Source organism: Procambarus clarkii, chromosome 1, assembly GCF_040958095.1.
Source record: "Procambarus clarkii isolate CNS0578487 chromosome 1, FALCON_Pclarkii_2.0, whole genome shotgun sequence".
Lineage (NCBI taxonomy): Eukaryota > Metazoa > Arthropoda > Malacostraca > Decapoda > Cambaridae > Procambarus > Procambarus clarkii.
The window spans coordinates 40,570,898-40,596,809 of record NC_091150.1 but is presented as its reverse complement, the minus strand read 5'-3'; the positions used below and the strand labels follow the sequence as shown (position 1 = coordinate 40,596,809).

The 25,912-nt window shown below is 42.3% G+C and overlaps 1 protein-coding gene across 1 annotated transcript in view; it reads right to left on the bottom strand.

The window, feature by feature from the left end:
- LOC123758842 (Ca[2+]-channel protein alpha[[1]] subunit D) overlaps positions 1–25,912 on the bottom strand; it is a 797,128-nt gene that overhangs the window by 393,530 nt on the left and 377,686 nt on the right. The window contains exons 24-25 of the mRNA XM_069338501.1: positions 10,393–10,480; positions 3,003–3,110 (exon numbers count right to left, since the gene is read on the bottom strand). Of these exons, the coding sequence (XP_069194602.1) occupies positions 3,003–3,110; positions 10,393–10,480 (196 nt within the window). The remainder of the gene's footprint in view (positions 1–3,002; positions 3,111–10,392; positions 10,481–25,912) is intronic.

Sequence of the window (25,912 nt, the reverse complement as noted above, 5' to 3'; positions counted from 1 at the left end):
GGGCAGTCAGTCAGTCAGGGTAGTCAGGCAGTCAGAGCAGTCAGTCAGTTAATCAAGGCAGTCAATCAGGGCAGTCTGCCTCCAAGGCCACCATCTGGCGGGAAGGTAGCTGAGAATCTGAACTGTATTAATACCCATCAACACGCTCCTAGAGGGATGGGTTCTTGGAGGGTCCAGTGTGGGGATGGGGAGGGGGAGGGTGGTAAGATGTAGCAGGGATTATGAGCAGAGAAGATGTGGCATAACCACAGCCAGTCTGTGATAGTCCGTCTGCCTGCCCGCCTGCCCAAACCTACCCAAGCCTGTTTAAAAATCCCACCTACCTGCCTGCCCAAACCCACTCAAGCCCGGCTACCTGCCCGAACCCACCCAAGCCTGACTAACCGCCCGAACCCACCCAAGCCTGACTAACCGCCCGAACCCACCCAAGACCTCCAGCCCAAACCCACCAAAGACTGCCCCCTCCCCCCAAAACCCACCCACCCAGCCTGCCTGCCCACCAGCCCACCCACCTAGCTTGCCCACCCATTAACTTACCCAGCCAGCCTGCCTGCTATTCAGCCATTAATCCTTCCATCCACACTACCTGGACTCACCCAGCCATCCTCCCTACCCATGCACCTACCCACCCAGCCTGCCTTCCAGCTGGCCACCAATTCATCCACCTACCTACCCACCCATCCATCCCGCCCCACCCAACTGCCCAACCAGCTAGTCCATCCCGCCAGACCATCCAGCCAGCTTACTCACCTGCCTGCTAGCTAGTCCGCCAGTCAGTCAGCCAGCAATCCATCCATCCACCCACTCGGTTCCGCCTACCCTCCTGCTAACCCTACCTGCCAGCCATCCCAATTTCCCCCCCCCACCCACCCTCCTAGCCTGCCTGCCTACTCTGCCTGCCCAACCACCCACCAGTCAGCCACCAATCCATACACCCCACTCGCCAGCCAGCCTGCCACCAGTCTTTCTACCCACCCTGCCTTCTTACTAGCCAGTCCACCTGCCCACCCCCCACTCCTGCCTGCCTGCCAGCTAGCCAGTTACCATTTCATCCATCCAACCAGCCAGCCAGCCCACTTGCCCACCCACCATCCATCTTGTTGCTCTCCCAAATATGACTAAACAGTTACCGATATTTTAAAAAACTCCGGATTTCGCGGAACCCCGGATTTAACGACCCGGGTACAGCTCCATATAGGTCATCAAATCAAGTGGATACTGTAATTATCTACATTACTATAATGCACTATAATGAACCACAACAATCATGTGTTGAGAGTTTATATATACAGAACAAGAATCCAAGGTCAGCCTAGCGGCCAACAGCTGAATGTGACGAGGACTGCCCCAAATACATTTTTTACATAATTACCTGTTACTCTGGTAGTAGTGAGGCACTCACAGCCAGGAAGGATGCAGATGATTTTTTTTTCAAAACGGAGTCTGTTTACTGGAATCCTGAGAAACAGGATGTGAGCCCTGGTGTACCAACAGGAGTTTTCAATCTTGTGATATACTAACAAACATCATATGTAGGGGTGGGCACCCCCTTTCCCCTTGATATCATGGTGGGCACAGTACAGAAGTTAAGCATCAGTAAAATTTAAAACACTCTGATAGGAAAAATCTCGACCCCAGTGATGATTCTTTTCTTCAGCTGCACTCACATTCTTTGTCTTTTCCCTTGTGCGTACATTTCTATTTTTTCATTTGACTCTAACATCCTTACTTGTATATGCTTCCTGACAGTATTTCACATATTGGTTCACATATTTTGATTACCAATGCAAGCAAGTGGCCACTGCTATACTTTTTACAGTCAAATGGTATATATTTGTTGAACTTTTAAGAGTTTTTAACACTTGCAATCACCTAAAATGTTTGTAAATATTTAATATACAGTCACATCGTAAGTACTGACAGCTTCTAAAGGATACCGAGACAATACATTGTATTTTCATCACAAGCTACTCATATTCTAGTTACTGGTACTAGCCGTGCATTAAGAATTTAAGAGCATGGTACTTTTTCATAATGAGATACAGGGAAAAAATTTTTTTTTGTATAATGATCTGTTTGTATACTAGCTTTATAGCATTTCACTCATTGTTTTATATTTTTTACTACCACCAAGCAAGAGATTTTTAATAGTCACCTCTGAAACATTATTGTCATTTGTGATGACTCAACAGTTAAGCAACTTCAAGAATATTGTTAATTCATACTTACAAGAATTTATGTATGCCAAATATAGTTAAAAATAAGTAAAACATTCCATTAAATTAATGAGTTTAGTGAATGAAATGTGTAGCAATTTCAGAAATACGGTTCACTACACCAATACTGTAGTTGAATGATAAACACTAATGCCATAAAAGGTTTCAACACAAAGGCACTGGGATACTGTCTCTCGCAAATAATTATGTGAAGCTAAAAGCCCTCATGTAATACATAAGATCAAAATGTAATAACTAAAAATTCACAAATTAAGCTTAAGTTCCAAGGCATTCCCAATATATGCAGAAAGCTCTCATTTAATATATTTAGCTTTTCCTTACCAACATTAGTTTTCTGAGACAACTAAAAACTTTATAGTTTTTAGTTTTTAGTTTAATTGGTAAATGAGTGCAGCACAAGACTTTCCAAACATACATACAGGATCAAGGGACCATTTGATAGATATACTGTACTCAGAATTTTAAGGTGCAGAAACAGTCCATGCAGGTTATCTAAGGGTTCATAGTTATTATAACTTTCTGTTACTAAACATCACACTCTAATAATTCCATGGATACAAATTTTATTATTGAACTATTGAGAACATATGAATTAATAAAGAACATTATATTAAAAAATATTATAATTGCTCTTTCAAAGCAGTTGAGAATGAAGAAAAACAATTCAAAGAAGACATTAGTTGTTTTCATTTCTCACCTTGAAATTCATGAGCACCCAGCTATATCAGCTGCAAAAAAAGCAACTCAATCTTTCAATAAATTTACCTTGAACAACTGAACTCCAATTACTGCAAACATAAACTCCAGAAGACAGGTAACCAGCATGATGTTGCCGATGGTCTTGATAGCAACTATGACACATTGAACTACATGCTAAAGTTCCAGAGTTGTTGCCAAAGTCCATAAGTGAGCGAGGGGGAGAAAAGAATAGAAAAGTATTACAAACTTAATAATGGATACATATGTTGGTAATATTAGTTGACATTCATTTAAGGCAAATTTGCATATCAGATGAAACAGAAACGACCAACAGTATTTGTAGCAAATAATTAAAATAAATTAATGATTTAGAAAATCACATTTATTATAGTTAGTTGATAGAGTCTGCAACAAAATACACATAATTACATGAATATTATAGTAAACAATAAATTTGTGTGTCAAAATACTGATAGATTTTACAATTTCTATACATAATTTTCTATACATAATAGATTTCTATACATAAGAAAAAATAAATGCTTAACACTTTCGCTCATTGATGATGCAATATGCCGTCAAAAATTTAGTAGACGAATGTGCAGTAACGACGCAGTATGGCGTCAAAATTTTAAAATTTGGCCTGCTTTTGGCTTGGCTGCAGGAAGGGCGCGCCTTGGTTTTGGACATTATATGCATATACTCCTGTAGGGAATTTCATTGCGAACACATAGACACCAAAATGAAAGACCTAGGCCGAGAATTGAGGTGACAACTTTGAAAAGAGTATACACATTTTCGCTTGGGTAACCTGAGCGCTCAAGAGCGCTCACGGGTATCGCAATGTCGCTTTCTCTGCCGTAATTAGTGAGCAACCAAGCCTGATGCATGCAGCATGAGCTCACAGCACTGCTGTTCAGCTTGTGACCACAGCATTGCTTAAAAATGCCATAATATATATGTTCTTGCTATTATTTAGCAATGATATTATTACAGAAGCCCCCTGACTGTGATAAAACTGACCAGGGTTCTGATAATAGCAGGATTGTGGTGATATTTAGCGCTGTGCTCCATGGAGGGAGGAGTAATGCTGTGGGAGGGAGGGTGGTGGCGTCGTTTTCTGACTGTGTGTGGCCATCTTTTATTGACTGCATTCACCATACCAGTTTAGTGGTTTTGGGAGCCGCCATTTTGATGAGGGAGGTGCGTCGTCTGCACGACTTATCATGTTGTTTACTGGTGGCCACTATGGTCTTTGGGCACCATGTCAGTTTACTTGTACAAGTATGGTGAATAAAACAGGTAGATACTTATATATAATGTGTGTATATAGCGTAATAATACCACAAGCAGTATTGTTGGAGGTGAAATATTAGTGCGTCTGGCCTTGAGGGCGGCCGCCACCAGCTGACTGTGTGAGTAACTACGTCTTTGTGCCTTTACTCACCATACATGCTTAGATGTACAGTTATGGTGAACAAAACATGTAAATACTTATATATAATGTTTGTATATGAAAGTAAAAACAGTATGGTGGGAGGAGAATGGTGGCAAATCAGGTGAGGTGAGGGAGGGAGGGAGTGGCAGCCAGTGGCGGGCTGCCACTGCCACTCAGCATACCAACTTAGTGGTTCGTCATGGTGAACACGAATGTAGATACTTATATATAACGTCTGTATATAGTGAATAAAAGCAAAAACAGTATGGTGGGAGGAGAATGTGGGCGAGTGAGGTGTTGAAGGAGTGAGTGGCTGACTGGTGTGTGGCGGTCACTCCTCATTACTTTTTGACTCATAATAGCAACTTAGTGGTTCGTTATGGCGAACAAAACATGCAGATACTTATATATATAACCTGTGTATATAGTGTAATAACCAACAAAGTATTTGTTCACTGTTTGATGAACATAATTGAATCAACAATATGCACACCATATTTTTGAGTACAGCATTTATGATGATTCACTCATTTTATTATATAAATATATCACACTACACACTATTGAATAATATTACAGCAAAAAAACTATGAAAAATCAATCAGAGACATTATAATTATTGCTTTGTGGCAACTCTGGCCTGACGGCTGGCTAGCAACAGACCGTCTGGGACACACGCTGAGTCAGCGCCTGTTTTTTGCTAGACTTCCCCGCCCTATAGCGGGCAATATATGCCACTTACGATTTTTTTATTAATTTTCGCATGATCAGTAAATACAAATTAACAGGTTTAGAAGAAAATAATAATAATTTTTTTTTTTTTTGGATATGCGCCTGTGGGTGACACATGCTAAATAGCCAGATGCCATTTAAGGGTTAATCTAACATAAGATTATTCAAAAATGTTTAATTAGTGGAATTTATATAATTCAATGTGTGGAACATCACTACGCACAAAATTATGAGGCTCACATATGCGACATATATATTATATTCTATAAGGAATCAAACAGTGTTTTTACTGTTATTACACTATATACACACATTGTATATATTTGTCTACATATGTGTTCACGATAGCGAACCACTAAGTTGGTATGGTGAGCCCAAAAAACAAGAGTGGGCTGCCTCACCCAGCCGGCCCTCCCTCACTCCTTCAACACCTAACTCGCCAACATTACTCCTCCCACAATACTGTTTGTGGTGTTATTACACTATATGCACATGTTATATATATATATAAGTATCTACATGTTTTATTCACCATAACTATACTAATAAGCTCCCATGCTGTCCAAACAGCATAGTAGCCACTGCATGACAAGTCACATAGCAGACGACAACCTCACTCATTCCTTCACCTAAATGGCTCCCCCCAACATAAGCCTTTTGCTGTTATTATACTGTATACACACGTTATATATAAGTACTGTATCTACATTTGTGTTCACCATAGTGAACCACTAAGCTGGTATGTTATTCCAGACAATAACATGTTCACAATAATATATTGTGATTGACAATAACAATCCCATGCCCTTGCCCCACCCATAGCCCTACTTTTCAACAAATCTATAGTGTCACACCTTCCCTGATATCCTCAAAAAAGCAAGAGTAATGCCAGTCCATAAAGGAGGCAATCCGGCAGACATAAACAATTATAGACCAATATCAAATCTACCCATTCTATCAAAAATATTTGAAAAAATTATTTACAAACAGCTCTATTCCTACCTCGTAAAATTCGACATACTCAGCCCCTGCCAGTTTGGCTTCCGGTCCCAAAAGAGCACCTGTGCTCTTTTGGGACCGGAATGATTGCATCGCACAGAGAAAGTGCGAACGAGTTACCAAGGAGCTCGCAAAAGCGATAAAATGTATTCACTCTTTTCACTCTGGTCACCACAATTTTCGTCCTAGGTCTTTTATTTTGGTATCAATGGGTTTGCAATAAAATTCTCTACAGGAATATTAGCATATAAAATAAAAAAACCTGGTCACGCTCCACCCGCCGACGAGTTGAAGACTGGCCACGCGTTAGCCGCGAGTGAGCTCCCAGATGCCTTCCAGCTACACTCCCAATTCCTGCCCACATATGTTTAGTGGAGTCCTTCTATCTGTTGTGCAGTAGTTGTACATCACATAAGCATTGTAGATAGCCATTTGCACAAAATAGAAGGTCATTTTCCTCGTCCATTTTTGAGTTTTCCTTGTGAAGTGATAATATTAGATCACTTGGTCAAAGTGATCAACACCTTTCATGTTTGTATTGTAGTCACAGATTGCATTCGGCTTGTTGACAGTTACCTGCTGCACTGAGGTTGCTCCATCACGATAGGCGCGCATTTTAAAACCAGTCCCCAAAAAATCAGATAAAAACCTGATTTTTGGCGATTATTTTAGTGGACGACGCAGCATTGTGTCATCCCCGGGACTACCGACAGTAAACTGACGACGCAGCATTGCGTCATGCCCGGACGAAAGTGTTAACTTAACATTGATGGTTTTTACCATTTGTGTATAATTCACAAATGTAATCTCTGCAAACAGCAAGGGTCTGCTGTTTTTAACCCTTTGACAGTGGCTATGGAGAAATGGTCATACACCCTACACACAAAAAAATAACAAATTAAAAAAAAAAAAAAATCATGTTGATATTATTAATTTGTATGCAAAATGTAAGAAAAATATGAAATGAGTGAATATTTAGTTTCAATTGTTGGAGAATTGCATAGTATCATAGTATTATATTGGACATATAAACAATGATACCAAAGGTTTTTTATGCAAGGCTGCATCTGGTACTTATCAATGATTGGTCATTGCTCGACTTCGCTAATGCTTCCTGTTTTATCCTCGGATGTTTCACTGATTATCACTTGTTTTTCTTCATTTACATGCACAGGAGAGCTATTATATCTATATTTGCCTCATACATTTAAAACCCTGACAATAATTGTTTAAATTGTCATATGACGATGACCACATTCCCCTAGTAACATTCATGACGATAACTGCATTTGTACAATGATATGGTAGCAGGAGTTTTTTCATGGGCTATGGTAAACTCCATTACATCCACATAGACCTATTATACCCTTATTTACTTCCAACTTGTAAAACCCAGACAATATTTGCTTAAATCTTTATATGACTGTGAATCAACAACTGACAATATCCACAGCTTAAAGGTTAAACCTAACATTTTGATAATGAGTGAAAGAGTGCAGACGTTGTTGCAACAATATAATTATCAGTTACATGGTATCTGCTACCTACAATTCACTTTAACCACTGCACTGCACAATGTGCCTTTAGGCTCTCAACGGGTGGTGCGCAACTTGCCTCAGGGCTCTTATAGGTACTGTATAGCATATCATTCTAAACTCCCGCGGCTACATGGGGTTCACATAAGCTTTCACAAGGCTCTCCTAAACAGACGCCATTTTTTTTTAAATTGTGAGCAACATTCCCGGGTGTGAAGGCCTTATTACTGAGTGAGCAACCAAGGCTGGTGCATGCAGCATAGGCTACCAGCATTGCTGTTCAGCTTTTGATCACAACATCGCCTAAAAATGTCCAAATAAATATGTATCTGGTATTATTTAGCATGATAGTATTACAGAAGAGCCTGACTCCAAAATCAATGCAATAAAGGCTGTGTACAATGTTCAGATATCAGTGAATAAAAGCTGTTCAAAATGTTCACAGAGCTAGCTACAGTACTCTGCCATTATTTTGTCCATCTAAAATTCTTCAAATGATTTCTCATGTTTCTTTACAAAATAATCATGTGGAAAATTATTAATTAATTAACACTTTAGTCCAGGCATGACGCAGCATTGTGTCATCCGTTTACTGTCGGTAATCTCGGGGATGACGCAATGCTGCGTCGTCCACTAAAATAATTGCCAAAAATCAAGTTTTTATCTGATTTTTTGGGGACAGTTTGGTAACTGTCAACAAGCCGAATGCAATCTGTGACTACAATACAAACATGAAAGGTGTTGATCACTTTGACCAAATGATCAAATATTATCACTTCATAAGGAAAACTCACAAATGGACGAAGAAAATGACCTTCTATTTTGTGCAAATGGCTATCTACAATGCTTATGTGATGTACAACTACTACACAAAAAATACTAAACTATAATACTGTACTAAATATACTAAAATACTAAATACTAAACATTTGTGGGCAGGAATTGAGAGTGTAGCTGGAAGGCATCTGGGCGCTCACTTGCAGTTAACGCGTGGCCCGTCTTCAACTCGTCGGCAGGTGGAGCGTGACCAGGTTTTTTATTTTATATGCTAATATTCCTCTAGAGAATTCTATTGTAAACCCATTGATACCAAAATGAAAGACCTAGGACGGAAATTGAGGGGACCAGAGTGAAAAGAGTGAACACATTTTATCGCTTTTGCGTGCTCCTGGGTAACTCGTTCGCACTTTCTCTGTTTGCTGCGGGTAATTAGCCAGGCTTTTGGAGTTTATATGCATTTAGTGCTGTAGAGAATTCTATTGCAAACACAACGATACCAAATTTAATCTCGTAGGGCGAGAATTGAGGTGATAAAGTTGAAGAGAGTATACACTTTTCAGAATTAACGCATACTTCATGAAACTCTGGGACCCAAATCGCACAGTTGAGGGGTGGCGCGCTGGGTACGCCAAAGTGTTAATTTTACATGATTCAGTGACAAGGATTCTGATAATAACAGGATTGTGGTGAAAATTATAGATATGAATTAGCGGTGGGAGGAGTATTGTTGGTGAAGGAGGGAGGGAGAGGTGGCGTCGGCTGCTGGCTTGTGTGTGGCAACATGTTATTGTCTGGAATCCCCATACCAGTTTAGTGGTTCGCTATGGTGATACTTATATATAACATATGTATAGAGTGCACAATTGACTTGAGAATGGTTCAGGACAGACCGAAACGTCGTCGTTCCTTCACTTTCTAGTGTGTGGTTTGGTCAATATGTGTATAGAGTGTAATAACAGCAAGAGGCTAATGTTGGGAGGAGCCATTTAGGTGAGGGAATGAGTGAGGCTGTCATCTGCTGTGTGACTTCTCATTCAATAGCCATTATGCTGTTTGGACACCATACAGGCTTAGTTGTACAGTTATGGTGAATAAAACATGTAGATACTTATATATAATGTGTGTATAAAGTGTAATAATACCACAAACTGTATTGTAGGAGGAGTAATGCTGGCGAGTTAGGTGTTGAAGGAGTGTGGGAGGGCTGACTGGGTGTGGCAACCCACTCTTCTTGTTTTGGGCTCACCATACCAACTTAGTGCTTCGTTATGGTGAACACATACATAGTTATGTATATACAATGTGTGTATAAAGTGTAATAACAACAAAAATACTGTTTGATTGATCAAAGAATATAATATACATGTCACATATATGAGCCCCATAATTTTGAGCATAGCGATGTTCGACACATTGAACTACATAAATTCTACAAATTACACACTTTTGAATAATATTACAGCAAAAAAGCAGAGAACAAATGCATGAGAAACCTCAAAATAATTGTAAAACATTATATTCGCGGCAACTGCCACCTCACAGGGTGGCAGGCAGACTGACCCCGAGCTCTCCATCGCTCAGTGCTCATAGTTTGCTCAATTTCCCAGTTCCATCGGTGCTAAAGTATGTCCCATAAATATTTTTTGTTAGTTTCCCGTGATCAGAGACTGCATTTTAACAATATAATTAGATAAAATAATTTATTGGAAAGACTTTATTTTCAACACACCACAGATATGTCTTATTTTAAAAGCAGAGCAGTGCAATGGTTAAAGCCTCTGCTAACCTTAAATAATTATGATTTGTGTTTTGTATGGAAAAACAATTTCATCTTATATAGACTTCAAAACTGAACCTCCATCACGGATTTACTCTGACTTCTGATATAAATTCTTTACCCAAGATATATACAATTCATAAAGGTCATTGTTTCTAGAACATTACCCCTAAGCCACTGGCCACTAGATCTTACCTTGAGACCCTTTGCTCTGTTGATGGCACGGAGAGGCCTGAGGACACGAAGCACACGGAGAATCTTCACCACCGAAATTGCTCCATCCCTGGGAAAAAGACACTTGTAAGTTAGCTTGTGAATCAATGCAAGCTTGAGTACTAGATAGAGCAGAAGTAATAAACAATAGCTAAAGTAAAACAAAACAAAGCAAAATGACTGTGACAATACAGGATAAGATAATAGGTTAAGAAATCTAGAAGTAAAATTAATCTAGTTGATAGACCTATAATGTAGTAAAAATAAATAACATAAGCCATACTCTGTTACAATGATGTTGGATCAAAAATACAGTCCTGTATTTATATTAGTTTTTTTAAGTAAAAATCTTTCTGGGGGAAGCCCCATCGGCTCCTTGGAGCTATCGGGCTGATATGGAAGTAATAGCTTTGGGCATCAGTCAATGTAGTTCTAGGCCTACCGGGGACCACGAGACAGAACCTAGCCCCCCCTCAGAGAGGCGCGAGGAGTAATGGCCTATAGAGACACCTTATATATGGTTTAGAAGTACTCAATGTCTGCTATCGACTGAGTCGGGCACCCAGAAAGATAGGCGCCCTAAAACACCCCCCTATTCTGATGAAGAATTGCTACTATAAATGCCGCACGAGTGGACAGAACTCTCCATAAAGAAAAACGAGCAAATGAACATGGTGCTATCTCATTACCAACAAGCCGCTGCCTGCGCAACCCCCTCTCCACAGGAGGGGAAGCCCCAGACCCGCAGGTGGCTACCCGAGCCTGCCAGTTCTTGGCAGATGTCAGTGGGCTTCATTCGTGAACCTCCAGCTCCGGATTTTCTCCACTGTTCTTGCTTCGGTGGTGTGCAAGTTGGGAGTATATTCACAAGTACTGAGGCTGCATGCACTTAAGAGTCCCTTTCCCTAAGCGTCCTGTAAGTACTGCCATTGGGGCTTGGGGCCTACTTCCTCAAGTCACCTTGGGGGCTGCCTTCACTGTGTCAATTACTGCTCAGTATTTGTCCGCCCTTGGAGTCATCTGTGGGGTTATTGCTCCTCTGTTTGCCTCTGGGTAGGGGGTAGCATTTATTACTGATAGGGGTGCAGGGTATTTACACAGCTAGATGTCACCTCTCATAGCAGCCTGCTCTGGATCCTCTGGGTGAGCTGTCCTCTTGCATTTTTTTCATTCTGTTTCTTGACTTGGTGGGGTGGTCTGCCCTTGGGCTTGAGTCACACACTCTCTATATATTTGTAAATTGGTGGTACCCACTGTTAGGCCCCCCGTGAGTGTACACGTTTTTGGGGGTGCAGTCGAAGTTTGCTTGGCAATATTGGAAGCCCATTAGTAGTACCCTGCCCGGGCTTTCCTTAGTAGAGATTGAATAGCTAAGGGCACTGGGAAACCCCACGGGGCCTCTTGGGTCCAATGGATGTGTTCCCTGAGTCTCCTCTCGTTTTGTGAGAATTTGAAGGTTGCTCTGTTCCCATGTCTCCAGGGGACAGTCATTGTTTCTGCCTTCGTCTTGCTGCCTACTAGGTCGGTGACACCTTCAACCCAGAGTCCTGCGAGCTCTATTGCTTGTTAGTAACTCAGGTTACCTGGACCTCTGAAGTGGGTCTTCGGGTATAAGCGGCTCAGTCATTGCAACCTTGATTTAGGTTGTTTCGACGTGCTTGGTTGGCTGCTAACCTGGAAGCCTCGAGACTGTCTTGTTTTGATTTTAGGGACCCGGACTTGGGGGTTTTGGTCACTTTGACCTTGGTTCCGTCCGTGCCCCCTCGCTCTTCCCCTTCTGTGTTTCATTCCCCCCCCCCCCCTCCCTCTGGTTCGGGCTCCGAAGCATCTGAGGGTTTTGGAGTCAGTCCAGGGTTTAGATGATGTGGAGACACAGGCAGTCTCTGGGAATGCCCCTTCCGGGCTGGTGACGGAGGCGTTTGAGCCGGGTCCTCCTGCTGGGGCATCTGAGTCTGACCAGTGGGCTCCCTCTATCCCTGCTTTTACGGCTACTCCAGCTTTTTCTTGTGAGGCCAGGGTCTTGGAGGGACAGGACGGCTCAACCCCAAGGCCAGCGACGGGGGCCTTTGGGGCAGAGAAGGGATTGAGGCCCATTGGACTCTGCTTGGGGTTTTGTTCCTTCCCAGCAGGGCTTGTTGTTACAGGGAGGTTACCTTACCTTGAGGTTACCTTGAGGTGCTTCCAGGACTTAGCATCCCCGCGGCCCGGTCGTCGACCAGGCCTCCTGGTTGCCGGACTGATCAACCAGGCTGTTGGACGCGGCTGCTCGCAGCCTGACGTACGAGTCACAGCCTGGTTGATCAGGTATCCTTTGGAGGGGGTTTTTCTTTTCCCCTTCTGCGTATGAATTGGATATAGTGTCAGTCCCTCCCTGGGTTTGGTTCCAGGTCCCTTCTGGTTCGTCAGTGCCGTCCTTCCGGAATCTTTCGGCTTCCCACATCCCTGGCGCATGAGGTGCGGGTGGCCATCGCGTCTTACCTCCTGCATGACTTGGATTACGCCTCTTTGTTGATTCCTGTTTCATTCAGGTTTGGGGTTTCCTCCCCTTTCTGGGTTCCTTATGAGGTTCCTAAGTCATCCTGGCTAGCAAACTGTCCCTTCTTTACTTTGAATGCTTGGCATACGTTCTGTTGTTCCCGCACACTTGTATGGCAGGAGATTCTGATGGTTTCACCTGTGCAGCAGCTTCATGTGCAGGTTCCTTCCCTTTCAGCTGTGCTGGTTGCTGAGGACGTGAGCACTCTTGGCTCCTTGGTCTCTGTTTTGCAGTTCCTTTCCCTTCTTGAGCTATCCTCGGGTTGGCTTGAGGAGGATGTGGAGGCTTTTGCGCTGTGCTGGGAGTCGGACGTGTTGTTTTTGATGATTCATATGTCGTCTGCTCTGTTGCAGCTGTTTGCGCCGATTCTATGGGATGCGGTGTTTCTGTTTTTTACTTCCCTGTCTTGCATGTCGGCAGGTGGTGCTGGTTTTGTTTGGATTCTGCTTGGGCCCCTGGCTCTTAGGTTGTCATCTCCCTTTCGTCCTTTGGTGTCTGATGAGCAGCCAGTTGCGCAGTATATGCAGGCAGCTTCTGCCTTCTTGTCGTCCGACGTCAGGCATGCTGGTCCTCCGGGTACCCTGTAGGAGGGGGGGGGTTATTCATGGAAGGGTTGTGCCGGGGCTCACGGTGCCTTCCGTCATTGTAGGCAGGTGATGCCAGTTTCAGGGTGGGGTGTTGCCTCAGGAACCGTCTTCCTCTGGTCGGCGGGTGATCGTTCTGTTCGGAAGTCGAGTTCCTGTAAGAGGCACTGGCCCTTTTGCGGTTCGCCCGATGGGGGTACACACATGCTGCCTCACACATGTAAGTCCCCTGGACTCAAGATTTGTGGGTTTTTCGGTTCGTTTCCGATGGCCTGTGAACCTCCTCCCATGAGGGGTTCAGGGCTGATAGGGGCAGGCCTATTCTCCTGCGCTGTCAGGTCGTCTCGGAGTGGGTGCGCTTGCACGTAGTCAAAACGACGACGTCCCTTAGGTGGATTTCCCATCTGTTCCCAGTCCCAAAACGGGACTGTGCAGACCTCCGGTTCATTCTAGACTTGTTCCGTCTGAACCCCTGGGTCTATTGCCCCTCCTTTCGGATAACTACCCTGTCATAGTCCAGCTTCTTTTGGGTGCTTAGATGGTGTCCCTGGACCTCCGGGATGCGTATTGGCATGTCCCAATTCATCCAGGATTTAGGGACTGGCTCAGTTTTGTTGTGGGGCATCACGGGGTACCACTTTCTTTGCCTTCCATTTGGTTTGAATCTGGTACCTCGCATGTTTACATGCCTCACCTGGGTTGTGGTGGCCCGGTTGAATCTGTTAGGGGTTTGGGTCCTTGCCTACCTTAAAGACTGGCTGGTGTGGCCAGTTGGTCCATGTGTCTGCTAGCCAGGGATTTGGTTCTTTCCCAGCTTGCTGGATTCGGGTTCCTGGTGAACTGGCGGAAGTCCCGTCTGGTTCCCTCTCAGGTTCGGTCTTGGCTGGGTCTTGTGTGGGATTCTCGGATCACTTCCTTGTCTCTCCCTCCGGAGTCCCTCCTTCAGCTGCGGTCCTGCCTTTGTCTGTTTCTGTAAGGGCACCCGGGTCACCTGACAGTTGCTCGAGGGTTTGTTTGGGAGTTTGAACTTTGCCGCGCTGATTTACCCACCAGGTCGGGTGTGGCTTCGTCGGCTGTTCTGGTTCCTTCGAGGCCATCCCTTCCGCCTCTCTTGCGATTGCTGGGTTCAGCCTCTGAGGTTTTGCCCCAGTTGCTGCATCGCCGACTTCCTCTTTGGGTTTTTTTGGGTTCAGTGACCTGGCACCTTCCTGAGCCCTCGCTCGATGTGTTCATGGACACTTCGTCTCTGGGCTGGGGCTTTGTGACCAGTGCTCACCAGTCCAGCCTGGGGCAGTGGACTCCATTCTTCTGTTGGGCGCACAGTACGGTGCGGGAGTTCGCGACTGTGTGGTTGTCGCTACGGAGGATTCAGGTCGCTCACGGATCAACGATCCGGCTCCATTCGAACTGCTCCCCGGTGGTTCATTGTTTGATCCGAAGGGGTTCTCTGTGGTCCTTGGCTCTTTGGGCTGGTCGCTTCAGGTGACTCATCTGCTGAGTTCTCAGGGTTTGACTCTCCTAGCTGTTCATGTTCAGGGGGTGTCCAACGTCCTAGCGAACGGGCTGTTGCAGTTCATTCCACTGTACACGGAATGGGCGGTCAACGCCGACTTGTTCAGTTGACTCTGATGGATGTTCGGGCTCCTAGAGGTGGACCTCTTTGCGTTGGTGTGGTTGAGGCATCTCCTGTTGTATGTGGTGCCTTTCCCCAATTGTGAGGCTGACGGGGTCAACGCTTTCAGGCAGGACTGGTTGAGGTTAGGTTACCTGTACATTTTTGTTCCAGTTCCGCTGTTGCTCCAGGTCCTAGCTCTTCTGGAGACTTACCAGGGGAGAGTAGTCCTTCTGGCCCCTTGGTGGCCGGTCCAACCTTGGTTTCAGGCGCTGCTTGCCCGGTGTCTGAACCCGGAGAGTTTTCAGCGGCTCTGCCTCTTTCAGCAGATCGGTCCGGTTTGTTATGAGGCTGGTTCGATCCTCTCCTCGAGTGTTTGGATCTGGTCTTTCTAACTCGGGTCTATCACCATTTGTATGGTGATCAGGTGGCTTCTTTGATGGTGTTCCACCTGCATGCTTCGTCTCGGTGACAGAATGAAGTGTACTGGCGGTCCTTCCGGTTCTTTCTGACCCTACATCGTGTTCCTTCTCTTTCGGTTCGGGCTGTCTTGTCCTTTCTTTTGTGGTTGTTTCAGGACCGTCATCTAATGGCTAACACTGTCGCCTCAAATCGTACGGTGTTGGCCAAGCCGCTGCAGCTGGCATTCAGCATTGATGTTACTTTGGCGCCATTCCGTAAACTGTCTCGAACTTTGTTTCACCTCCGGCCTGCTCATGCGCCACTTGAGCTGACCTGGTCTTTGGATCTGGTGCTCTCCTTTCTCTCTTCCCCTCAGTTTGTGGAGGCCGATTCGGTTCAGGATTGTTTGTCTAAGGCTCTCTTCCTGTTGGCTTCAGCCTCTGGGTGTCAGGTCAGGAAGCTTCATGCTCTCCTCCGGCACAATGGTTTCTGCTAATTTGGTTCTGGAGGTAGGTTTGTTCGGTTGCAGTCGTCTCCTTCTTTTCTGGTGAAGAATGAGACTGCTTCTTTCCGGAGGGGCACATTGGGTGGTTGATGCTTGGTTGGTGAGGCCGGGGTGCATCATGTGTTGTGTCCAGTTGTGGCTTTATGCCGTTATTTGCACGTCACGGTCTCAGTGGCTGGGGTCATAGTTTGGGTTTCCCTTCTTCCAGGTTTCCGGGTTCGGGTCTCCCAGGTCGTCTGCAGGACTATTTGGTCCAGTCAGCCTGCAGTTTATCCCCGTGCTCATGACGTTCGTAGCTTTGCTGCGCCTGCTGCCGTTTTTGACAACATGTCCTGGGTTGACATTCGGGCATGGGGCTTTTGGAGGTCGAACCACTCCTGGCTGTTCTCTATCTGGTCAGTGTCCCTGGGGCCTGGTCGGGCCTGTGTTGCATTGGGTCGGCGGTTGCAGCCAGTTGTCTCGACTTCGCATTGAGATGTGAGGAACGACCACCGTATGGGTAAGTTCCTTTTTTGTTTTTCTTTGGGCAAGTAGCTCCGGAGAGCCAATGGGGCTACCCCCAGAAAACTAGCATTAAATGTAATGAAATGCCATTTTCTGGGTGAGACCTGGAGGCTCCTTGGCATCCCTCCCTCCGGTCGGCGGTTCCTTTTCGCATATTTTGATATCCAGCCTAAAAACTGGAAGGCTCAGGTAGCCAGCAGAGAGTCTGGGGCTCTCCCTTCCCCTCCCGGGAAAGAGGGGAAAGTTGCACAGATGGCGGCGTGTTGGTAACAAGATGACTTCATGCTCATTTGCTCATTTTTCTTTATGGAGAGTTTTGTCCACTTGTTCAGCGCTTTTAGCAGCAATTCTTTACCAGAATGGAAGGGTGGGGTGGTTTGGGGCACCTGTCTTTCTGGGGGCCTAACCTGGTCGATGGCAGACATAGGAGTACTTCTAAACTATATATATAATGTTTCTATAGACCATTACTCCTCGCGCCTCTCTGAGGGTGCCAGGTTCTGGCTGGTGGTTCCTGGTAGGCCATGTACATTGACTGATGCCCAACGCTAATACTAACGTATCAGCCGGATAGTTCCGGGGAGCTTCCAGGTCTCACCCAGAAAATGGCGTTTCATTACATTCACCACTGGTTTTTCTTATAACTTCACAGAAGAACACTGACAAATATATTCCATGCTTTCATCTATCATTTAAGACAGTCTCACAAAGAGAGGCATGTCTTGATACATAGACAAGACCTATAAATATTTTGTTCTCTTTTGAGTATACAGGCATACACTACCCAAAGTACCATTTTTGGATAGAAGAAATATGTTTTATATGAAGGCCCCTTCTCCTTCAATCCCCCATCCCACAAAAAAACATTAAAATGAGTACATAGTAACTGAGAGAAGTCATATACAGTACAAGGAAAATACAGTATTATAAATAGAAAGGTACCATAATGTTTATTTGAACAAGTCATGACAAGGATGAAAAATGAGCTGGCTGAAAGGTAGCCAGTTTTCTAGAATAGAGCAATGAAGAAAATATTGTGAAAATTGTGAAAATCCAAGAAGTTAAGAACACTGAATTATTAGGTGAAGGATTTTTAACATTTTAATATTAAAAATTTTAATGTTGGCAGATGGGTGAAGCTAATTTTGGGTATTGAGGAGACCTTTCTATTGGAAAATTTAAATAGCATTTCTTGCATTTTGAGGCCATACTTCTCCCCACTGCATTATTTTAACATGAGGAATGATCTAAAGTTTTAGTTCCTGGTGGGAGATTAGAAGCTCTATGGAATGCAACCCCTCAATGTAGGATGCTTCTTTCAAATCTTGGCAAATCTTCATACAAACACTGAGAACTAAAAACACTGAAACTTATTAGGTTAAATAATTCAAGAAATTTTATTTTCCTCACAACAGAATATATGAAAATATTTTGGGGATTTGCAAACACTCATATATTTAGCTTGCACTCTAATAAAAATGAATATTCACGCTATATGATCATATATGAATTTTTGTTAAGAAAAAATATTCCTCTGCATGAATTATCTGCCATGCTTAATAATTACCTAAGTGTAATTACCTAAGTATTTATTACCTAAGTAATTACCTAAGTAATTAAGTAATTACCTAAGTAATTAAGTAATTACCTAAGTAATTAAGTAATTACCTAAGTAATTAAGTAATTACCTAAGTAATTAAGTAATTACCTAAGTAATTAAGTAATTACCTAAGTAATTAATTACCTAAGTAATTACCTAAGTGTAGTTACAGGATGAGAGCTATGCTCGTGGTGTCCCGTCTTCCCAGCACTCTTTGTCATATAACGCTTTGAAGCTACTGACGGTTTTGGCCTCCACCACCATCTCACCTAACTTGTTCCAACCATCTACCACTCTGTTTACAACAGAGAATTTTCTTATATTTCTCCGGCAGCTTTGTTTTGTTAGTTTAAATCTATGACCTTTTGTTCTTGAAGTTCCAGATCTCAGGAATTCTTCCCTATCAATTTTATCGATTCCTGTTACTATTTTGTACGTAGTGATCATATCGCCTCTGTTTCTTCTATCTTGTAGTTTTTGCATATATAATGCCTCTACCTCTCCTCGTAGCTCTTGTCCTTCAGTTCTGGGAGCCAATTGGTGGCATGTCTGCACATTTTTCAGTTTGTTTATGTGCTTCTTAAGATATGGGCACCATACAACTGCTGCATATTCCAGCTTTGGTCTAACGAAAGTTGTGAACAATTTTTTTAGTATTTCGCCATCCATGTAAAAGCAATTCTGAAGTTATTAAGTGTAGCATTGCCTCCTCACAATGTTAATGTGGTTCTCAGGTGACAGTTTTCTATCTAGAACCACCCCCTAGATCCCTTTCTTTGTCAGAATTCTTTAAAGATTTCTCACATAATTTATAGGTTGTGTGGGGTCTACGTTCTCCTATTCCACATTCCATAACATGGCATTTATTCACATTAAATTTCATTTGCCAAGTGGTGCTCCATATACTTATTTTGTCCAGGTCTTTTTGAAGGGCATGACAATCTTCTAGGTTTCTTATCTTCCCTATTATCTTAGCATCATCAGCAAACATGTTCATATAATTCTGTATTTCATCTGGTAGATTGTTTATGTAGACAATGAACATTACCGGTGCAAGAACTGAACCCTGTGGTACTCCACTTGTGACATTCCTCCAATCCGATACATTGCCTCTGATTACACACCTCATTTTTCTATCAGTTAGGAAATTTTTCATCCATGCTAGAAGCTTATCTGTCACCCCTCCAATATGTTCCAGTTTCCAGAACAACCTCTTATGTGGAACTCTGTCAAAAGCCTTTTTTAGGTTCAGATAGATGCAGTCAACCCAACCATCTTTACCAGGTCAAAAAGGACAACAACCATGGAGGTCTTTGCAGCAAAGGCAGTACAAGTATAGACCTTCAAGTTCACAAGGACATCAGTTGTGCTGCAACACTTGCAAAAGCCAAATTGAGAAGGGGAGAGGAGGTGAGAGCATTCCAAGAACCACATCAGACGGACATTGACCATACGTACAAAAGAGTTTGCAGCTTGTTTGCAACTTGTTAGAGTAATGGGGCAGAAGCCTTTAGAGGAGGACCCCTAGAGAACCAGGTTTCCTAATATGAAGAACCTCCTCCTCAAGTTAGTCCTGAGGGACTGACAACAACTCCCAGATATGATTATAAACATTCAGTAAATACTGAAACATGCATGGAGGGAGATTGGCGAAGCATCTCATAATAAATATCATTTGAGCCCACTGCGGTATGGCTGCAGAGGTTCAGGGCAGACAGGAGCTCTGAGAGAGAAAAAGAATCCTTACAGGGAAGCTGAAGATGAGTGCAAAAATCTAGGGGACAAGATTCAAGAAGGGGCTTACGAATAAGGAAAGAAGGAGGAAGATGAGAACCGGAGCTAACAGTTGAAAATTATGAACCCAGTTCGGTTGGGAACGACACTGGATCCGCCATAATAGAACCACTGAGGTGAAGGAGTGGTGAGACATCTGGAACAAACCTAGCCGCTATCTTGCAGATTTTCTTCCAGATTAGGGGCAGAAGAGTGTCAGATGTAATGGTGGAAATGAAAGATCTCACGCTAACCCTCACGCTTAGGATTAGTTTGTCAGCCTTGAACTTAGCTTAGTTTGTCAGCCTTGGCAAACTGCCACCTAAGGAAAGGAGGGGGGAGGATGAAAAGAGGAGACAAGGCTGAGGAAATGATCACTGTTATGGAGGTCATCAAGAACCCGCCAGATGAAGTTCAAATAAAGAGAAGATAAGCAGAGAGAAAGATCTAGGGGGTCTAGAGATAGAGACGGGGGCGTGACGGTTGAGTAATTACCAAAGTGATTACCCAAGTGTAGTTACAGGATGAGAGCTATGCTCGTGGTGTCCCCTCTACCCAGCACTTTTTGTCATATAACGCTTCGAAACTACTGACGGTTTTGGCCTCCACCACCTTCTCACTTAACTTGTTCCAACCGTCTACCACTCTGTTTACGAAAGTGAATTTTCTTATATTTCTTCGGCATCTTTGTTTAGTTACTTTAAATCTATGACCTCTTGATCTTGAAGTTCTAGGTCTCAGGAAATCTTCCCTATCGATTTTATCAATTCCTGTTACTATTTTTTTATGTAGTGATCATATCACCTCTTTTTCTTCTGTCTTCTAGTTTTGGCATATTTAATATTATTTCTGGGAGCCACTTAGTAGCATGTCTTTGCACCTTTTCCACACGTTGATGTGTTTCTTAAGATATGGGCACCAAACAACTGCTGCATACATTGAGTGTACAGCGCTCGGAGTGTCTTGTCTTAAGGGATCGTGCTTGATCCTCGGAGGAGGTGGAAACAAATGGGCAGAGTTTCTTTTGCCCTGATGCACCTGTTCACCTAGCAGTAAATATGTACCTGGGAGTTAGACAGCTGCTATGGACTGCTTCCTGCAGATGTTTGTGTGTGAAAAATTAGGATTAAGGACTTGCCTAAAACACTATCTGTGCTAGTGGCTGTACAAGAATGTAAGAACTCATATATATATATATATATATATATATATATATATATATATATATATATATATATATATATATATATATATATATATATATATATATATATATATATATATATATGTCGTACCTAGTAGCCAGAACGCACTTCTCAGCCTACTATGCAAGGCCCGATTTGCCTAATAAGCAAAGTTTTCCTGAATTAATATATTTTCCCAATTTTTTTTCTTATGAAATGATAAAGCTACCCATTTCATTATGTATGAGGTCAATTTCTCTTTATTGGAGTTAAAATTAACGTAGATATATGACCGAAGCTAACCAACCCTACCTAACCTAACCTAACCTATCTTTATAGGTTAGGTTAGGTTAGGTAGCCGAAAAAGTTAGGTTAGGTTAGGTTAGGTAGGTTAGGTAGTCGTAGAAACATAAATTCATGAAATTTGCCTTATTAGGCAAATCGGGCCTTGCATAGTAGGCTGAGAAGTGCTTTCTGGCTACTAGGTACGACATATATATATATATATATATATATATATATATATATATATATGTCGTACCTAGTAGCCAGAATGCACTTCTCAGCCTACTATGCAAGGCCCAATTTGCCTAATAAGCCAAGTTTTCATGAATTAATTGTTTTTCGACAACCTAACCTACCTAACCTAACCTAACCTAACTTTTTCGGCTACCTAACCTAACCTAACCTATAAAGATAGGTTAGGTTAGGTTAGGTAGGGTTGGTTAGGTTCGGTCATATATCTACATTAATTTTAACTCCAATAAAAAAAAGTGACCACATACATCATGAAATGCGTAGCTTTATCATTTTTCTTAAGAAAAAAATTACAGAAAATATATTAATTCAGGAAAACTTGGCTTATTAGGCAAATCGGGCCTTGCATAGTAGGCCGAGAAGTGCATTCTGGCTACTAGGTACGACATATATATATATATATATATATATATATATATATATATATATATATATATATATATATATATATGTCGTACCTAGTAGCCAGAACGCACTTCTCAGCCTACTATGCAAGGCCTGATTTGCCTAATAAGCCAAGTTTTCATGAATTAATGTTTTTTCGACGACCTAACCTACCTAACCTAACCTAACCTAACTTTTTTGGTTACCTAACCTAACCTAACCTATAAAGATAGGTTAGGTTAGGTTAGGTAGGGTTGGTTAGGTTCGGTCATATATCTACGTTAATTTTAACTCCAATAAAAAAAAATTGACCTCATACATAATGAAAAGGGTAGCTTTATCATTTCATAAGAAAAAAATTAGAGAAAATATATTAATTCAGGAAAACTTGGCTTATTGGGCAAAACGGGCCTTGCATAGTAGGCCGAGAAGTGCGTTCTGGCTACTAGGTACGACATATATATATATATATATATATATATATATATATATATATATGTCGTACCTAATAGCCAGAACGCACTACTCAGCCTACTATTCAAGGCCCGATTTGCCTAATAAGCCAAGTTTTCATGAATTAATGTTTTTTCGTCTACCTAACCTACCTAACCTAACCTAACCTAGCTTTTTTTGGCTACCTAACCTAACCTTACCTATAAATATAGGTTAGGTTAGGTTAGGTAGGGTTGGTTAGGTTCGGTCATATATCTACGTTAATTTTAACTCCAATAAAAAAAAATTGACCTCATACATAGAGAAAAGGGTTGCTTTATCATTTCATAAGAAAAAAATTATAGTAAATATATTAATTCAGGAAAACTTGGCTTATTAGGCAAATCAGGCCTTGAATAGTAGGCTGAGAAGTGAGTTCTGGCTACTAGGTACGACATATATATATATATATATATATATATATATATATATATATATATATATATATATATATATATATATATATATATATATATATATATATATACCTAGTAGCCAGAACGCACTTCTCAGCCTACTATGCAAGGCCCGATTTGCCTAATAAGCCAAGTTTTCATGAATTAATGTTCTTTTGACTACCTAACCTACCTAACCTAACCTAACCTAACTTTTTGGGCTACCTAACCTAACCTAACCTATAAAGATAGGTTAGGTTAGGTTAGGTAGGGTTGATTAGGTTCGGTCATATATCTACGTTAATTTTAACTCCAATAAAAAAAAATTGACCTCATACATAATGAAATGGGTAGCTTTATCATTTCATAAGAAAAAATGAGAGAAAATATATTAATTCAGGAAAACTTGGCTTATTAGGCAAATCTCTCAAAAATGAGAGAAAATATATTAATTCAGGAAAACTTGGCTTATTAGGCAAATATATATGTGTGTATTCTCTTTAAACTGTAGCATTGCAATTAAATAAAATAAAATAAACAAAACAAAACATACAAAAAAAACAAATAGGGGTAGTAGGAGAAGAAAAAATTAAAGTGTTCAATGAGAATCCACAAGATATTCTCTGAAAGCTCTTTGTTTCCTTCTTCCAGGATGTGGGTCCCTGCAATTGCACCAGAGGTGGTACCCCTATATCTATATATCTATATATATATATATATATATATATTTTATTAAATATGACCGAAAAAGTAAGATTAATAATTCTAACACGAATTTTCTCAATCTTTCGTACATTATGCTTCACTGTTGGAGGTAAATCAAAAATCACTTCTCCAAAATTCATTTTTATTTCTAGTCTGACGCGACACGGGCGCGTTTCGTAAAACTTATTACATTTTCAAAGACTTCACAAATACACAACTGATTAGAACTTGCGTTTCCCTGATTTTATATCTACATTTGAGTGAGGTGGGAAGGGTGATGTGGCATTACATTTGAGTGAGGTGGGAAGGATGATGTGGCATTAGAGAATATTAATAGGGTATTAAAAGTATCAACACAAGACAGAACACGAAACAATGGATATTGAATAGAAGTGTTTGTAGAAAGCCTATTGGTCCATATTTCTTGATGCTTCTATATTGGAGCGGAGTCTTGAGGTGGGTAGAATATAGTTGTGCAATAATTGGCTGTTGATTGCTGGTGTTGACTTTTTGATGTGTAGTGCCTCGCAAACGTCAAGCCGCCTGCTATCGCTGTATCTATCGATGATTTCTGTGTTGTTTACTAGGATTTCTCTGGCGATGGTTTGGTTATGGGAAGAGATTATATGTTCCTTAATGGAGCCCTGTTGTTTATGCATCGTTAAACGCCTAGAAAGAGATGTTGTTGTCTTGCCTATATACTGGGTTTTTTGGAGCTTACAGTCCCCAAGTGGGCATTTGAAGGCATAGACGACGTTAGTCTCTTTTAAAGCGTTCTGTTTCGTGTCTGGAGAGTTTCTCATGAGTAGGCTGGCCGTTTTTCTGGTTTTATAGTAAATCGTCAGTAGTATCCTCTGATTTTTGTCTGTAGGGATAACGTTTCTATTAACAATATCTTTCAGGACCCTTTCCTCTGTTTTATGAGCTGTGGAAAAGAAGTTCCTGTAAAATAGTCTAATAGGGGGTATAGGTGTTGTGTTAGTTGTCTCTTCGGAGGTTGCATGGCTTTTCACTTTCCTTCTTATGATGTCTTCGATGAAACCATTGGAGAAGCCGTTATTGACTAGAACCTGCCTTACCCTACAGAGTTCTTCGTCGACTTGCTTCCATTCTGAGCTGTGGCTGAGAGCACGGTCGACGTATGCGTTAACAACACTCCTCTTGTACCTGTCAGGGCAGTCGCTGTTGGCATTTAGGCACATTCCTATGTTTGTTTCCTTTGTGTAGACTGCAGTGTGGAAACCTCCGCCCTTTTCCATGACTGTTACATCTAGAAAAGGCAGCTTCCCATCCTTTTCCGTCTCGTAAGTGAAACGCAGCACGGAACTCTGCTCAAATGCCTCCTTCAGCTCCTGCAGATGTCTGACATCAGGTACCTGTGTAAAAATGTCGTCAACATACCTGCAGTATATGGCCGGTTTCAAGTTCATGTCGACTAAGACTTTTTGCTCGATGGTACCCATGTAGAAGTTTGCAAACAGGACACCTAGGGGAGAACCCATAGCGACCCCATCTACTTGCTTATACATATGCCCATCCGGGCTCAAGAAGGGTGCCTCTTTAGTACAAGCTTGGAGTAGTTTCCTCAGAATACTTTCTGGCATGTCAAGAGGAGTACAGGCTGGATCACGATACACTCTGTCGGCTATCATTCCGATTGTCTCGTCCACAGGTACGTTGGTAAACAGCGATTCTACGTCCAACGAGGCTCTTATCCCTGACATGCCAGAAAGTATTCTGAGGAAACTACTCCAAGCTTGTACTAAAGAGGCACCCTTCTTGAGCCCGGATGGGCATATGTATAAGCAAGTAGATGGGGTCGCTATGGGTTCTCCCCTAGGTGTCCTGTTTGCAAACTTCTACATGGGTACCATCGAGCAAAAAGTCTTAGTCGACATGAACTTGAAACCGGCCATATACTGCAGGTATGTTGACGACATTTTTACACAGGTACCTGATGTCAGACATCTGCAGGAGCTGAAGGAGGCATTTGAGCAGAGTTCCGTGCTGCGTTTCACTTACGAGACGGAAAAGGATGGGAAGCTGCCTTTTCTAGATGTAACAGTCATGGAAAAGGGCGGAGGTTTCCACACTGCAGTCTACACAAAGGAAACAAACATAGGAATGTGCCTAAATGCCAACAGCGACTGCCCTGACAGGTACAAGAGGAGTGTTGTTAACGCATACGTCGACCGTGCTCTCAGCCACAGCTCAGAATGGAAGCAAGTCGACGAAGAACTCTGTAGGGTAAGGCAGGTTCTAGTCAATAACGGCTTCTCCAATGGTTTC